Source organism: Sinohyriopsis cumingii, chromosome 1, assembly GCF_028554795.1.
Source record: "Sinohyriopsis cumingii isolate HCF-2022 chromosome 1, ASM2855479v2, whole genome shotgun sequence".
NCBI lineage: Eukaryota > Metazoa > Mollusca > Bivalvia > Unionida > Unionidae > Sinohyriopsis > Sinohyriopsis cumingii.
The window spans coordinates 115,541,846-115,559,397 of record NC_142961.1 but is presented as its reverse complement, the minus strand read 5'-3'; the positions used below and the strand labels follow the sequence as shown (position 1 = coordinate 115,559,397).

Sequence of the window (17,552 nt, the reverse complement as noted above, 5' to 3'; positions counted from 1 at the left end):
TGCTTCAATGAGTCTGCCCATCATCTGATTAAAAAAAAAGATCAAGTACCCCCTCTTTATTAACCTTATACTGAGAAACGTTCCAAAAAGTTTGTCATAATGGTGGATTAACAGTGAGTAATTTATGAGGTGAAATCATTTAATAATTGGTTATCATGAACCAAGAACTAAAAATATGTAAATAAATTCAACAACAATGATAAATTTAATGGGATCCAAATGCACAGCATGTGTGTCATTTAGATTTTTAACATAGCTTTAACAATTTTTCAGTTTATAGTGATGTCTGGCACTGGGGCATCATACTGCAGACATGTAATATCATGCCCCACCCAGTCACATTATCCTGACGTCAGGATGAGTCCTAACACTAACCTCTTAATGCTGAGCGCCTAGAGAGGCAGCTGTTAGTACCATTTTTTAAGTCTTTGGTATGGCTCGGCCAGGGTTTTAACCCATGACCTTCGGCATCTGAGGTGGGTGCTCTAACCACTAAGCCACCGGACTGGAGTGGTGCACATTGTGGGTGTAACTGCAGTAAACAACAATAAAACTAAAGGAAAGAATAAACCTGGAGTGGACAAACATTTAGGACAAAGGAGGAAAAGGGAGTTAATTATATAAAAATTAGAAAGAAAGCAGGTCATAAAATAAATCAGTTAGAAAAACTGTGTCATGCCAGGAACAAAGAAAGATAACTCTGGCACTTTAATTAAAGTGATTTTAATTTTGTTCGTCATTCCAACCTACAATATATCTGGTATCCCACTTATGCATATAAAGACAAAACTACATATGGGATTTGTGCCAACCGGGCAGAAAGACCATGTCTGATAGGGTGGAGGAATGTTGAGGCCATCAGTATCAAACACCAGATAAGCCCTGCATGAGTAAACAGGAATGTAATAATATCTATTACCTAATTATGTACATGTATGAGCAAACAGGTATGTAATAATACCTATTACCTAATTCTGTACATAAAAGATTAAATAGGTGTGTAATAATACCTATTATCTAATTCTGTACATGTATGAGTAAACAGGTATGTAGTAATACCTATTACCTAATTCTGTACATGTATGATTAAAGGGGTATGTAATAATACCTATTACCTAATTCTGTACATGTATGATTAAAGGGGTATGTAATAATACCTATTACCTAATTCTGTACATGTATGATTAAAGAGGTATGTAATAATACCTATTATCTAATTCTGTACATGTATGAGTAAACAGGTATGTAATAATACCTATTACTTAATTCTGTACATGTATGATTAAAGGGGTATGTAATAATACCTATTACATAATTCTGTACATGTATGATTAAACAGGTATGTAATAATACCTATTACTTAATTCTGTACATGTATGATTAAAGGGGTATGTAATAATACCTATTACCTAATTCTGTACATGTATGACTAAAGAGGTATGTAATAATACCTATTATCTAATTCTGTACATGTATGAGTAAACAGGTATGTAATAATACTTATTACCTAATTCTGTACATGTATGATTAAAGGGGTATGTAATAATACTTCACAAAATGAATATGCCTAAGAGCAGGGATCTCAAACATGAGGCCTGCCAAGCCATACCTTGTGGCCAGCAAAATGATTGGCATTACAAGGTGTCATGAGAGATAACAAAGGTGGTGCGGTCCTTGGGCCATCGAAAATGCCTTCATGCAGCCCTCAGGGTGGTTTGAGCTTGAGACCCTTGCCTAAGAACTTTCAGGATTGCTTACAAGTTATATTTGGTGACTTTGAAATGCATCAGACACTGAGTAAAAGTACTTACTTCTTGTTCTCTCTAAGGCTAGTGAGAATATTCAGTTTTTTCCTCAGATTTTTACTCTTGGATTTGTAAACCCTCACATCCCTTTGCTCCTCTTCCTCTGTCCTGCAAGGATAAATGAAGCGTATCCATAAATTTGAATTTTATTTTCTATTGTCATTTATTGACACTAGAATTTGCATGGTCTATGAGGTGCAGCAAATGGGGGGAACTTGAAACATGAGTCCTTTAAAGGGACTGACACAAAACCACAAAAAAAATGCCCAGATTTTTCAAATTAGCGGCCTTCAGACTACAACTTTTATAACTTTATTACAGCCACACTGTATGCAAATTAGGCACCCTTTTCATTTAGCACAAACAAGACCCCATTATAAGACTTTTGATGCAAACTCCATGTTGATATGACCATTCCATTCAAAAGAATTAGTGACAAGATGTTTAATGTTTATTGTATTCATTACGTAACTATCATTAAGGTCAAAAATTGGTGCCATTTTCATTCAGAACCAACTAGACACCATAATTAGTCATCTGGTGGAAACCCATGTTAGTATGACTTTCCATTCAAGATGTCTACCATGGTAGCCATGCTGGATGTCAGACTGACTGGAACTATTTTCACATAATACCATCTATTACATCATAAGAAGTCTTCTGGTAAGAATGTTGATCTGACTTTCCATCAAAGAGGAGTAGTGATAAAATTTTAAAGATGGCCACTGTGGCAGCCATATTGGATGTACCAGTAAAAGTTGTATTTACAACCAATTAGATGCCGCCATGAAAATCCTATAATAATATGCCTTTCTGTTTAAAAAACAACAAGATTTATAAAATGGCTACTGTGGTGGTCATATTGGATGTCAGGTAGACATAATTTTTATTTATATCCAACCAGACATCATAAAATGTCCTTCTGTGAAAACATCATGCTGACTTGACCATCAGGTGGAGTAGCAATAACAAGTTTTACATGCTGCCTGTCGTGACGTTGGACATATTTGATTTCATTTAGGACCAACCAGACATAAGGGGTATTCAGGTGAAATTTCCATCCCAAAATATAAATTTCTAATTAGGAGAGGCAATAAAAAGACCATCAAGATGTTTGCTGTGGAGATAATATCAATTGTTAGATCAGAACAATTTTCATTTTGGACCAAGAAGACATCGTAAGAAGACCTTTATTAAACACCCAATGTTGATATGACTATTCACTAAAGAGGAGCATCTGTAACAAGATTATCAAGATGGCTGCTGGGTTGGCCATATTGGATGTCTGAGCAGAACCATTTATATTTAGGACCAGCTAGACTTTGGGATGAATGTGTACAGGACCAACTAGACTTTGGGATGAATGTGTACAGGACCAACTAGACTTTGGGATGAATGTGTGTGTAAAGTTTCATGGCAATCGTCCAAGTAGTGTAGAAGCAGTGGTGATAACAAATTTGTGTTACCAAACAGACATCTGATAACGGACAACAGCCCATCGAATAAGCTCTTCTGCTCTACGACTGGCACAGTAAAAATGATGACCATAGAGGGATGAATCTTATCTATACAAATTTCTTCTGGCCACCTTACTGTATCCCAAATAACCTCCAAACATGGATGAATATTTGTGTTACGCTCTTTTATCTTAGTCTGCAACCAATTAAAACTCCAAATCTTTCACTTGAGGTAGGTCCAATAAAATATAAGATTCTTTGTGGTAATGGCAAAAGAAGACCATTCTGCAATAGCTTGAACAATGACTGGTAGTCTACAGTATCAGCTTGCAACTTGACTTTGATTGATTGATTGGTATGCCATGGATAAGTCTTTCGTATAAAGCATGCAGAACCCAGTGAAGCCAATTTATTTGTGCATTACAACCCATGACAGGGGATCTATAAGTTGCCATGGGCATCAGTTTAGATATAGATGTGTCTTTGATGCACTAGATGTTGACTGAGATATTTTGGTATGTTTAAACATGAGATGAACTACCATGCTGCCAGCACTTCCCCCACTGCATGACAGATCAAGCTGGCCAATATTGCTGTTAATCTTTTACTTCTTCCTATCACACAATTGAACTACAGAAAAATATTTCCACATTTCAGAATGTCTTGAAGTATTGCTCATAGTTGTTGGACATGAATGCAGCTTCTCACATGGCCTATATATGTGGGTAGTTTCTATGTCCCTAACAGCCACATGCATAGGTAATAAATGAAACCAAGCCATTTCTATATCTAAACATTTCAGCCTTAATGCTGCTAAGTTTCTTTGAAATCTGTGATAAGTTCAGTCACTGTCCATATATGCAATGGTGAAATCAATTTTTACTAACAATGCCCATCATGTACTTGAAGCCAACAATTCCCAGATCTTACAGGATGTTTCTTGGAAACAGGATTGTAATACATCATGGCCCTTCCTCACCAATCTGTGTACAAACTTCAGAAACATTTAAAGAACAGTAAATCATATGAAGAAACTACAAAGATTTTGTTTCATTTTAGATCCCCTGTCTGATTTTTGCAACCCTTGCTTTTCTCAGATTTAGCACCCCTCTGAAAAATGGCTCCCTGTGCAAGCACAATGCTCGCATATAGCTAGTGCTGATCCTGTAATAAATAAACCAAGTTTTGTTGAAATTGGTTGAACTGTATTTTGGTTCTGGTGCAGAATGAAATACAAGGGAAAAACAATTTTTAAAAACAGCAACCTTGACCAGGATGGTTTATGCCTCAAATCAACAAGTTTCTTTTTTGGGCTTATGGGAACAGAGATCTGTACTAATAAGTTGCACTGTGCTGAAAGTTGTTCCAGGAAAAGCAATATATTATCACGAGTGTCCTTCACTATCATACTACTGGCCTAAAAATCAAAAGGGTTTATCAATACTGAATACAGGCCCTTAGGTAAACTTTCACAAAAGAATGATTGACATTTTAAGTGTTTCAGTAATCTAGATATACAAGTGTTTATGTGGTTCAAGATACATAAACTTTATCCAACCTGAAAATTGGAATCTGGCATAAGTAACTGTAATGGTGTAATTTGAGTTTTCTAGTGGCAACAGTCTTCGCAGCTTGGATGCCCACATATATTTTATGAATATTTAATTAAAGGTCAACAGATATTCTTGAAGTAAGAATTTAGCCCAGTTCTGTAAATTTCTACATTCCATGGTATGATTTAAAAGTAATTTGTAAAATGTGTTAAGAAAAGGGAAAGAATCAAAGCTGATTATGAAACTATGGTTATTATAAAAAAGTTGTACACTTTACATAGTGTTTATGCTTTATTATTTTTTATATGTCAACAAGTAAACATATCCCTTTTTGTCATTCTCACTGGTCCAATAAGCCCCTGAAATTCTTTTATGACTATGGGAGTTTTCATTGCCCCATCTTCTGGAACCTTTATTTAAAAAAATATTACAATTAACAATATGGTGGCTGTCTTTCTAATCAGAAGCTGAATGGACATTTGGGAAAATGGGCAACTATCACAAAAACAAAGCAGCTGATACATATGTGCCAATTTACCATTCACAGAATATGCCAATTTAATATACACAGAGTATGCCAATTTACCATACACAGAGTATGCCAATTTACCATACACAGGATATGCCAATTTATCATTCACAGAATATGCCAATTTACCATACACAGAGTATGAAAATATACCAGACACAGAGTATGCCAATTTACCATACACAGAATATGCCAATTTACCATACACAGGATAAGCCAATTTACCATACACAGAATATGCCAATTTACCATACACAGAGTATGCAAATTTACCATTCACAGAGTATGCCAATTTACCATAAACAGAATTCTCCAAAACGCAAAACAAACACCAGAGCATGAGTAAACTGCTGGACTTTCAGTTAGTTAAATCAAAAATGTGGGAGAACCTAGAAAATCCATAATGATATCCAACACTGACCATACCAAGTCTATGCAGAAAAAAATCTATTAGCTTGTTGTAATGCAAACAGTCTCTTTTACAATGCTGATACTACATGATGTGGACCTTGTACATCACCCCCTGGACAGGCATGGTTTAAATGTCAACCTATAGCCTGCCAGAATAAATGAACTCACCTCTCTAATGAAAAGAATGTCAACAAATACTGGTTTCTCAACTGAGAACAAAGTTTTCCAACCACAGCATGCTTCTAAATTAAATAACCTATCACAAAAAAATTAATTCCTAGACTAATTACAGAGCCATATGAATACAAACCGGCAGCGGCATAAAACCTTTAGATTTAGTACTATTTCTACAACAGTAATCATCCCTTCACACAAATATCAATGGTTGTGAATAAATGCTCTTTACAGTGCAAATGTTGTAATCAGTCTCATCATAATGCATGTACATAGCATCTTAACAACTCCAGCTGACCAAGCAAACAGAGGGACAATGTATACATACATGATGGGCAGACTGGTAGAGGAACAATGCATGCATACATGATGGGCAGACTGGTATAGGGACAATGCATGCATACATATATGGATAGACTGGTATAGGAACAATGCATGCATACATAGATGAACAGGCTGGTAAAAGGAACAATGCATGTGTTTATGTGTGTGTGTGTAATTTGGATTTTTCATGTAGCTTTAACAATTTTCCAGTCATATCGCTACGATATCTGCAGTGTGGCAGTTAAGAGAGATGTCTAGCATTGGGGACATCATGCTGCAGACAAGTAACATCATGTCCCACCCAATTACATTATCCTGATACCATGCCAACCAGTCTTAGCACTAACCTCTTAAAGCTGAGTGCCAAGTGAGGCTGCTGCAAGTACCATTTATGTAAATCTTTGGTGTAGCTCAGCATTGGGTTCCAACCCGCGACCTACCACATCCACAGCAGACGTTCTAGCCACTTAGGCCACTGTTGTGGTCATAGGAACAATACATGCATACATGTATGGACAGGCTGATACAGGGACAACACATGCATACATGTACAGGCTGATACAGGGACAACACATGCATACATGTATAGGCTGATATAGGGACAACACACGCATACATATATGGACAGGCTGATACAGGGACAATACATGCATACATATATGGACAGGCTGATACAGGGACAATACATGCATACATGTATGGACAGGTTGATATAGGGACAATGCATGCATACATGTACGGACAGGCTGATATAGGGACAATGCATGCATACATATATGGACAGGCTGATACAGGGACAATACATGCATACATATATGGACAGGCTGATACAGGGACAATACATGCATACATGTATGGACAGGCTGATATAGGGACAATGCATGCATACATGTACGGACAGGCTGATATAGGGACAATGCATGCATACATATATGGACAGGCTGATATAGGGACAATGCATGCATACATGGACAGGCTGATACAGGGACAATACATGCATACAAGTATGGACAGGATGATATAGGGACAATGTATGCATAAATGTATGGACAGGCTGATACAGGGACAATACATGCATACAAGTATGGACAGGTTGATAAAGGGACAATGCATGCATAAATGTATGGACAGGCTGATACAGGGACAATGCATGCATACATATATGGACAGGCTGATACGGGACAATGCATGCATACATATATGGACAGGCTGATACAGGGACAATACATGCATACAAGTATGGACAGGCTGATACAGGGACAATACATGCATACAAGTATAGACAGGATGATATAGGGACAATGTATGCATAAATGTATGGACAGGCTGATACAGGGACAATACATGCATACAAGTATGGACAGGTTGATATAGGGACAATGTATGCATAAATGTATGGACAGGCTGATACAGGGACAATGCACGCATACATGTATGGACAGGATGATATAGGGACAATGTATGCATACAAGTATGGACAGGATGATATAGGGACAATGCATGCATAAATGTATGGACAGGCTGATACAGGGACAATGCATGCATACATGTATGGACAGGATGATATAGGGACAATGTATGCATACAAGTATGGACAGGCTGATACTGGGACAATGCATGCATACATGTACAGACAGGCTGATATAGGGACAATGCATGCATACATGTGTGGACAGGCTGATACAGGGACAATGTATGCATACAAGTATGGACAGGCTGATACTGGGAAAATGCATGCATACATGTACGGACAGGCTGATATAGGGACAATGCATGCATACATGTATGGACAGGCTGATACAGGGACAATACATGCATACATGTATGGACAGTCTGATATAGGAACAATACATGCATACACGTATGGACAGGCTGATACAGGGACAATGTATGCATACATGTATGGACAGGCTGATACAGGGACAATACATGCATACACGTATGGACATAGGAACAATACATGTATACATGTATGGACAGGCTGATACAGGGACAATGTATGCATACATGTATGGACAGTCTGATACAGGGACAATACATGCATACACGTATGGACAGGCTGATATAGGAACAATACACATATACATATATGGACAGGCTGATACAGGGACAATGTATGCATACATGTACGGACAGGCTGATATAGGGACAATGCATGCATACATATATGGACAGGCTGATACAGGGACAATGTATGCATACATGTATGGACAGGCTGATACAGGGACAATACATGCATACATGTATGGACAGTCTGATATAGGAACAATACATGCATACACGTATGGACAGGCTGATACAGGGACAATGTATGCATACATGTATGGACAGGCTGATACAGGGACAATACATGCATACACGTATGGACATAGGAACAATACATGTATATATGTATGGACAGGCTGATACAGGGACAATGTATGCATACATGTATGGACAGTCTGATACAGGGACAATACATGCATACACGTATGGACAGGCTGATATAGGAACAATACACATATACATATATGGACAGGCTGATACAGGGACAATGTATGCATACATGTATGGACAGTCTGATACAGGGACAATACATGCATACACATATGGACAGGCTGATATAGGAACAATACATGTATACATATATGGACAGGCTGATACAGGGACAATGTATGCATATATGTATGGACAGTCTGATACAGGGAGAATACATGCATACACGTATGGACAGGCTGATATAGGAACAATACATGCATACATGTATGGACAGGCTGATATAGGACATAACTGCCTGTGCTTAATGTATTCCCTTAAGTTTCTTAGCAACATAAAAAAATGCACAAACCTGTATTGACATGCTTTCTTTAGAGATACCCAGGCATTCAGCTCTTTGTCTCGACACTTAAAAATCTGTATAAAAAAGAAAATAACTGAGAATACAAATACTGATGCTAAACAAGAAATATACGAATACTCCTGTGAAATCTACAAACAAAACGTATCAGCTTGCACATCATATCAGTCTGAGTAAACTAAAATGAACACTTCACAGGCCTTTAATAAAAACTAAATTTGTGACTAAACCTATATGCAGGAAAAAATAAGCAACACCTTAAACAGGAATATATGTCTACTTTTTCCACACTTTTTGTTTCTTCATCTTGCAATGCTTTTTGAAATCTGAAGGCAAAGTTCCAAATATAAAATCTCTTAAATGAACAATGTAAGGGTATTGGATTTTTTCCATCATAAAATCTCTGCTTCCCCGGCAATTTTTGGACCAGAATAATTCAAAATTAATGTGTACTAATATTCTTTGGCAAAGAATATTTTGAAGACATAAGCACTTTTGCAACAACAATTAACCGTAGCAAAATATGACCTTTAATCTATAATCTCTTTAAGTGAATATAACTTCATGTAAATCACAAATACCATTTTTCATTATTACCAACTTTATCTGTCCAATAATTTGTACACATCACATGACAAAGGTAATAAAATATCTCCACAGTGGTAATCACTGATCATACAGCTTGCATCAATTGAACAATCTTCATCAGGTTTTATAAACAAAATCTGTCATGCAGAAAATAAATTAGGCTTGAGTTATCTTGAGCTTTGGGACCATAAAAAATAAAAATAACCATAACAAAGTTAAACCTCCTGTGATGTGAGTCAATCTACAGTTTTCTAAGTGTACACATAGTGATAGTGACAATGACACCAGGGGTAGTAAAGTGACCCCTCTCTATAAAGTCCCTCAGTAAACCATAGCCCCTTTAGAATGTGGAGCTGGTCTTGGATCATATTAAATTGTTTTAGCTTTTTTTCGTGATTGTTACTCAAAATATTCCACCTAATTTTTGTTTGCGGAGAATGACAACCAAATATAGTGTAATTACATGTAACTAAATATGACACAAAGCTCCCTGTTATTAATGCAGGTCACTTGTTGTTGTTGTTGTTGTGGGGTTTAACACCATTTTTCAGCACATGATAGACTATGCATGGTGGCCAGTATTAATGGTGGAGGAAGAACATGGGAAAACCCCGGGAAGAACCACCGACCCTCGAGAAGCTACTGGCAAGCTTTTTCACATACCCACATTGGCCGAATCCTTGACTCGAACCCACGCAGACAGAGGTGAGATGGCAGTGATCCGTAACGGAGAGCGCTTCAGACCACTCAGCCACTCAGGGCTCCCCACATTATAATATTATAAAGCAGGATCACTTTACAACAGCTCACATTTATTATAAACAAGAAAAACAAATCCTCGGAAGGAACTAATGCTCTAGTGCCCTAAACAGATTTCCAGAAATTCAAGACCATTTCTTCTTTTTACTTGCTGAGTGCTAAAATCGTTTCTAATATTCATGAGCAAAAAGTGTGGTGGCCACACTGACTGCAAGACTGGCATAATTTTCACCGAGGAGAAACAAGACATCATTAGAAGACTTTTGGTTAAACTCTATGCCAACATGACAATCCATTCAGGTGGATAGTAGAAATACAAGGTAATATATAAAATTGTACCATTTGCATTTAGGACCAACTAGATATCATGTGAAGTCTCTTGGTGAAAGTGATATACTGATACTGATATTATCAACAGTTTTGGAGTTGTGATAACAAGATTTTCAAAATGGCCACCATGGTGTTCCTACTGGATGTCAGATCAGCATCATTTACATTCAGAAACAACTTGACATCACAAGAAGTTTTCTGGTGAAAATCACATAATAATGGAGACTTACATGTTTTGCTGACTGCACATGTAAGTCTCCATTATTATCACATCAGTCTCCAGTTACATGTGTAAGTCTTCATGATTATTACATCCAAGTCACAAGTTGCATGTGCAAGTCTTCATTATTATTACATCAGTCTCCAGTTACATGTGCAAGTCTTCATGATTATTATATCTGAGTCACAAGTTGCATGTGCAAGTCTTCATTATTATTACAACTGAGTCTCCAGCTACATGTGCAAGTCTTCATGATTATTATATCCGAGTCACAAGTTGCATGTGTAAGTCTTCATTATTATTACATCCAAGTCACAAGCTGCATGTGCAAGTCTTCATTATTATTACATCAGTCTCCAGTTACATGTGCAAGTCTTCATGATTATTATATCCGAGTCACAAGTTGCATGTGTAAGTCTTCATTATTATTACAACAGAGTCTCCATTTGTCTTTCGAATGCATTTTATTCACTTTACCATATTCACTTTGCAAAAATCCATGTTCAAAATCATTTGGGTCATCCATGGTCAAGGTATTTGTAACATCAGCTTAGTCTGAGTTTACAGCTCTGTGATATCTATACAAAAATGTTCAATTGTATCCTCTGTGATTGCATGACCCAGAAATTGGAAACCAAAGTAGAGTCTTTTTAGTGTCTCCATACCAGTACCTTACATGGAAATCCATTTGCATCTTTTTGTTTAAAAGTCTCATCAAACAATACAACAAAATATCGCATTTTTGAGCTGACAACTTCCACTGGCACTGAATTATATAATTTTTATCATAATGAAGAAATTTTCAAAGGTTTGTGATTCCAAAGATTTCACAAGTGTTTTTGCTTCTTACTTTTCAAATGTAATTTTTGTTCACTTTGACACATTTTCCCAACATCTACATTTTTATGACAACATGCACAGTATGCCTTGTACCTATTGCCCTTAACTTCTCTCACTCAACTGCAGTGAGACAAACACTTCCTTGAAAACAAACACTTTCCAGGCATGACAAAGCAAAAACAATTCTTAATCATGCATGTTGGCCGTTTGTATTATTAAGTGGCCTGACCTTTTCCATTAGTTCAGAATTTTTACAAATTTTCTTCTACCGATCTGAACATTCATATTGTTAATCAGAAAACTGCTTGGTCTTTTCCATCAGGTCAGAATTTTTATCTTTATTTCCTAAACTAATTGGACAGAGTTCATACACCTTTGGTGTGACAAAATTCAAGGACTTGATTTAATTTTTCCAAGGACCCCAATGCCCAGTGTACTTTAGGTATATTTATCAAAGGCCATTTGAAGGATTAGTGAGAATGTTGTAATTTCTGACAAGGGGCATCCTAATACTTGTGCAAAAGGCTTGAGACTTTATAATATAGAATTAAAAAAAACAAAATCTTAGGAGAATAACCACTTTATTTCTAAGAAAAACAAATGAACTCCTGAATAATACAGTAACAATTAGAGTTTACAGAAATTGCTGGAGCACACTGTCTCTCTCCGACACATTTCATGCAAACACATCGACTGACCTTGTATATAGTGATTTGCATAATTTATGTGTACCTGAAGTTGTCCAAAGCAGAAAATATCGATTTCTGGAATAACTTTGATGCATGATATGATGTATTCACGTGGCATCTTAAAATTGTCTGCTGCGAAATATGCAGCATGTTGCTGCTTCATATTTTTTATATCTGCTGTCACGTGATCGCTCATCAAAATTTTACAGGTAAATTTACACATAGATCTAAGTACATTGTGTAGAAAGCAGCCTTTCTGATAACAGACATGGCTGTAGTTTACACGTAAAAGGTTGGTCACGACACTGAAAAAGTCAATAATGGACTTCCAGTAGTCTTCCAAATTTTAGACCATATGCTGAAAATCAGAAGTTTGGATATACAACATGATTAAATTTGGCCATTTTTATGCATATATTCCATTATCTTTTATTTCAAGAGTTTGAACAGCTGATTCACCATGATTTAAAGTACAAAGATGTACTGCTGCTACAGAAAATAAATAGATGACAAAGAATGATCATTGGAAAAGATTTGTGCACTTTTTAATGTCCTCTATAATCAGGTCCACTCACAATTATAAATATCTGATTGGTCACATGTTGTAAACCACCCAATAGCAACAGTTTTATTTCAATTACATGGCATTATGGCATGAAAAGAAACTTTTGTACATTTGTTTGTTGATTAACTTTATATTTTTCAAGGACTTATTTGCAAGTACTTTTCAAGGTAAAAATAATTTCAAGTACTTTTCAAGGATGAGTCGAAATTCAAGTACTTTTCAAGGTAGCGTGCGAACCCTGTTGGAACATCACTCGACTGCCTACAAAAAGTGAGAGTGACTGGATATGTATGAGATCCAAAAGTGCAGATATAGTGGTAACCATGCGAATGCATTCTAGTACTTGGCACATTTCAACAACAGGTGTACATTATTCTTTATTCAGACCAAACATTTTAAACTCCTCCAAGCATGATCTTTATGCACAGCGAAGTTCGCATCAAGGTCTTTTAAAGGCCATTTGTACAATTCAAAGAGTTTTCAAGTACAGATTAAATCTGAGGACTGTTAAAGGCTACCAGTGAAATTCAAGGGAAGGCTGTGTGAACCATGGTAAAAAAGTTTTGTGGCAATCTTCCAAGCACTTTAGGAGGATTCTACATTCTTCAAGTCTATAACTAGCAGAACTAAAAATACAAGCATATAAGTACTAGGCAATACATGCATATCCAAAATGCACATGAGCATTCTGTACTGTACCTCATCTACAGAAAGACCAAAGTCATTTGGTTGGACTTTCCTGTACTTGAATCTGCAAGGAATGTCTCCAATGATGTCCTCATAATCCAGCTTGTAGTATTCATCAAAGTACTCCTCGAAGGTCTTCTCATCTACAAGAGATTGCAGCAATATATCTTACCATGTATATAAAATAAATCCTGCTTCAAATAATACTGACCCAGATACACTGTAGCGTGTATATATATATATATATATATATATATATATATATATATATATTCTAATATAAGATGATTGTTCTATGGCGTCTACAATTTCAAATACTTTTCATTCATAAAATTTAAAAAAATGCAACATTTAATCCAAAATGAAAATCAAAAGCAGAAGTGGTTATACTGGGGCCAAAATATATCATCCATATATAAAAGTACTGTAAACTTATTTTAATTTGGTCACTTCTAAATTCTGCAGTTTCCTGATGTCAAATAAGAACACTTCTTTTAGATAAAATTCCTTGAAAATATGTGATTTGCACCGGATAAGTCTGCAAAGCAGCCATAAAGCAAACTCCATCATGAAAAGAAATACTAATAATCTGGGTTACAATTTCCACTCTCTCTATTTACTGGGATCAAACACTGGCTTGCTTGCTTCAACTGCCTCAGCAAACTTTGACTTTTTCCGTTTCTTCTTCTCAGGGACCTTTGTGGGATCATAATCAGCATCCATCTGTCAAGAAGAATAAAATATACAATATGTCTGAATTATATATACACGTGTGTATATATATGTGTGTGTGTGTGAGTTGGATTTTTAACGTAGCTTTAACAATTTTTCGGACATATCGCTATGATGTATGCAGTGTAACAGTTTATAGTGATGTCTAGCACAGAGGCATCATACCACAGACCTGTAGCATGATGCCCCAACCAGTCATATTATCCTAACACTAACCTCTTAATGCTGAGTGTTAAGTAAGGCAGCTGTTAGTAGTATTTTTGTAAGTCTTTGGGATGACTTGACCGGGGATCGAACCCACGACCTCCTGCTGTGTGTGTGTATGTATATATATATATATGTATATATAATGTGTTGTTCTTCTTGTTGAGGGTTTAATGCAATTTTTCAGCATATGATAATCTAAACATGTTGGTCAGAATATCTGGTTAAGGAAGAGCCCTTGACACCGTCGGGAAGAACTAACCACTCATGAAAAGCTACTGTCAAGCTTTCTCACATATCCATCTTGGTCAAGTCAAGACTTGAACCAATGCAGTCAGAGGTGAGCTGTATGAGTACCTTAGACAACTCGGCGACCCAGGACCCCTGCTGAATGTGTGAGTAATATACAGTATGTGTGAATTATATATATATATATATATATATATATATATATATATATATATATATATATATATATATATATATATATATAAACTGTGAATATTTATATTTGCTTTCATTTGTGTGATTTTGCAATATGATCCTGACTTAACAAAATATTATCTGGTTTACAATTAATATGAACATACATAATCAATGATTACTCTATTAAAAAATAGAGACCCTTGAAAGGGACTGATGCTGTACTGTCCCAAAAAAATCCCAGGAATTCAAGATAAGATAATTTCCTCTTTAAAACTGAGTGTTGAAACCATATCTGATATTCTTGTGTAATAACAATTTAAAATTAGCCATTACTGCAGCCTTACTGGATGCAAGGTCAGCATCATTTTCATTTTAGACAAACTAGACACTATTTAAGAATTCTGGTGACAACCCTATGCCAATACGATTCTCCATTCAGGAAGAGTGGAAATAACAGGACTTTCAAGATGGCTGCTGTGGTAGCAGATCAACACTGTCTTCATTTAGGAGCAAGCAGACATCATCGTAAGTATTTTAGTGAAAATCCCATGCTGATACGACTATCCATTCTGGAGGAGTAGTGATAACAAGATTTCAAGACGGCAGCCATTTTGGATGTTTGATCTGCATCATTTTTATTTCCGACCAACTAGATCATGGGATGAATGTGTGTAGAAATATTAAGAGCTATTCTCCAAGTAGTTCAGGAGGAGTAGCAATAAGAAACTTGTGCTAACAGAAACATTATAATAATAGGTTACTCAGACCTACTTTTAAAGATAACAGAAAGACAACAGATACAGACTATCCCATAAACTCTTCTGTTCTATGACCAGTAGAGCTAAAAAATTATAATAATAGGTTACTCAGACCTACTTTTAAAGATAAAAATATTAGTCATGGAAATAATGTACTTATCAACTATTATTACTGTACAAGTAACAGCTCAAAACTGACAGGTCACTGCGACACACTTTTGAAAGCCAGGTGCAGCGAAATGAAATAAAATACACTAAACATTAGTACTTGTGGGAACACCAAAACACAGCAGTGCAGTCATGAAAGAGATATCTATGTACTGGTAAGCCTGGAAGGCTAGAAAAAAAATCCAAAAATAAAATAGGACCAAAATGGGAAACGTCAAAGGTGACCATGGACAATGCTAATGTGCCTCTGAAAAGTGATGCAACTTTACTTGTGCCAGTCAACTCACCTGTAATCAGGTATCACCATCAGTTCACATATTACTGTCAGTATCCAGTCCAGGTGAAACTGAGCACATGCAGTTCTTCTGCTTTGTTCTGTATATATTTGTAGTAAGTCACCATTACGGTTGGGTACACTTAAGCTTTCCTTTATTAATATATCATTGATTTTCCAAGTAAGTATGTAACAAGGCAATGTACTACTAAATAAATACCATGTAGGTGAACTTACAATGAAGTCAGGGTCATCAATATGTGGTTCTGTGTCCCCTTCCTCCCAATCTCCTCTCTTTTCTTCACTGTTGTCTACTTCATCCGCCAGCCCTTGCCAGTTGTCCCAATTTTCTTCATGAAAACAAACATGCAGGTGAAAAAGTAGGTTATGGGGTCAGATATAGAGTTGTGAGATTTGTATCGATAAGATACAACTGTTAATGACTGTGTTCAAACAAATTCTAGCAATAACTGTCAAATAACAAAATAACACTTTCAAGACTTTCACATGTGGTTATTTATGCATTTTAGAAATTACAGAAAAGCTAAAAGTAATAAATTTACTAAATACTTTTTAAAAATTTCTCTGCCTCAGTCATAACCAAACATGTTTTTTTTAAAAAGTCTGACAGTCACAGAAATGAGACTGAACTGAGTGGGTGAAATTACATGCTTTTCTAATCAATCATCAAAACAAAAGAAGACCCACTAAAGCAAATCCTCTCACTTTTTACCACATATTCCAAGCCAAAATGCCCCTCCACCCCCTCTGTACCCACCTACATCCCCCCACACAGTGTGTCCCAAGGGTAGTTACAAAATTTCTTGCATACATAATGAATATTCCTGATATGAATGCAGATAACAATGAATGCCGATATCAAATACTGTCAGACAACAGTTGCAAATGGCATTGTAACTGAAAATACTGTACATCTGACCTCTGATCCCCTTACAATGACTACAACACAAGAGCTAAAAATGGCAGCCCTCTTATACACAATTATCATGGGGCAGCATAACTGCAATGTATCACATTTTCATCTGACGGTTTAGGAAATGTGGTAAATGATAGCTGAATGGATGGACTGATGGAGGATATTATAGTATTCAAGATATCTTGATAAGAATTTAATAATTGGATCTTTTAGTCCCTGGTTTTTACTAACTTAGGTATTTAAATTTAATGAACAATACAAAAAACAAACGTGTTACCAAACTAAG

The 17,552-nt window shown here is 36.2% G+C and overlaps 1 protein-coding gene across 1 annotated transcript in view; it reads right to left on the bottom strand.

Moving 5' to 3' along the window:
- LOC149807705 (protein KRI1 homolog) overlaps positions 1-17,552 on the bottom strand; it is a 54,395-nt gene that overhangs the window by 3,493 nt on the left and 33,350 nt on the right. Inside the window, exons 13-17 of the mRNA XM_089969539.1 lie at positions 16,567-16,679; positions 14,388-14,490; positions 13,780-13,910; positions 9,081-9,145; positions 1,812-1,913 (exon numbers count right to left, since the gene is read on the bottom strand). Of these exons, the coding sequence (XP_089825665.1) occupies positions 1,812-1,913; positions 9,081-9,145; positions 13,780-13,910; positions 14,388-14,490; positions 16,567-16,679 (514 nt within the window). The remainder of the gene's footprint in view (positions 1-1,811; positions 1,914-9,080; positions 9,146-13,779; positions 13,911-14,387; positions 14,491-16,566; positions 16,680-17,552) is intronic.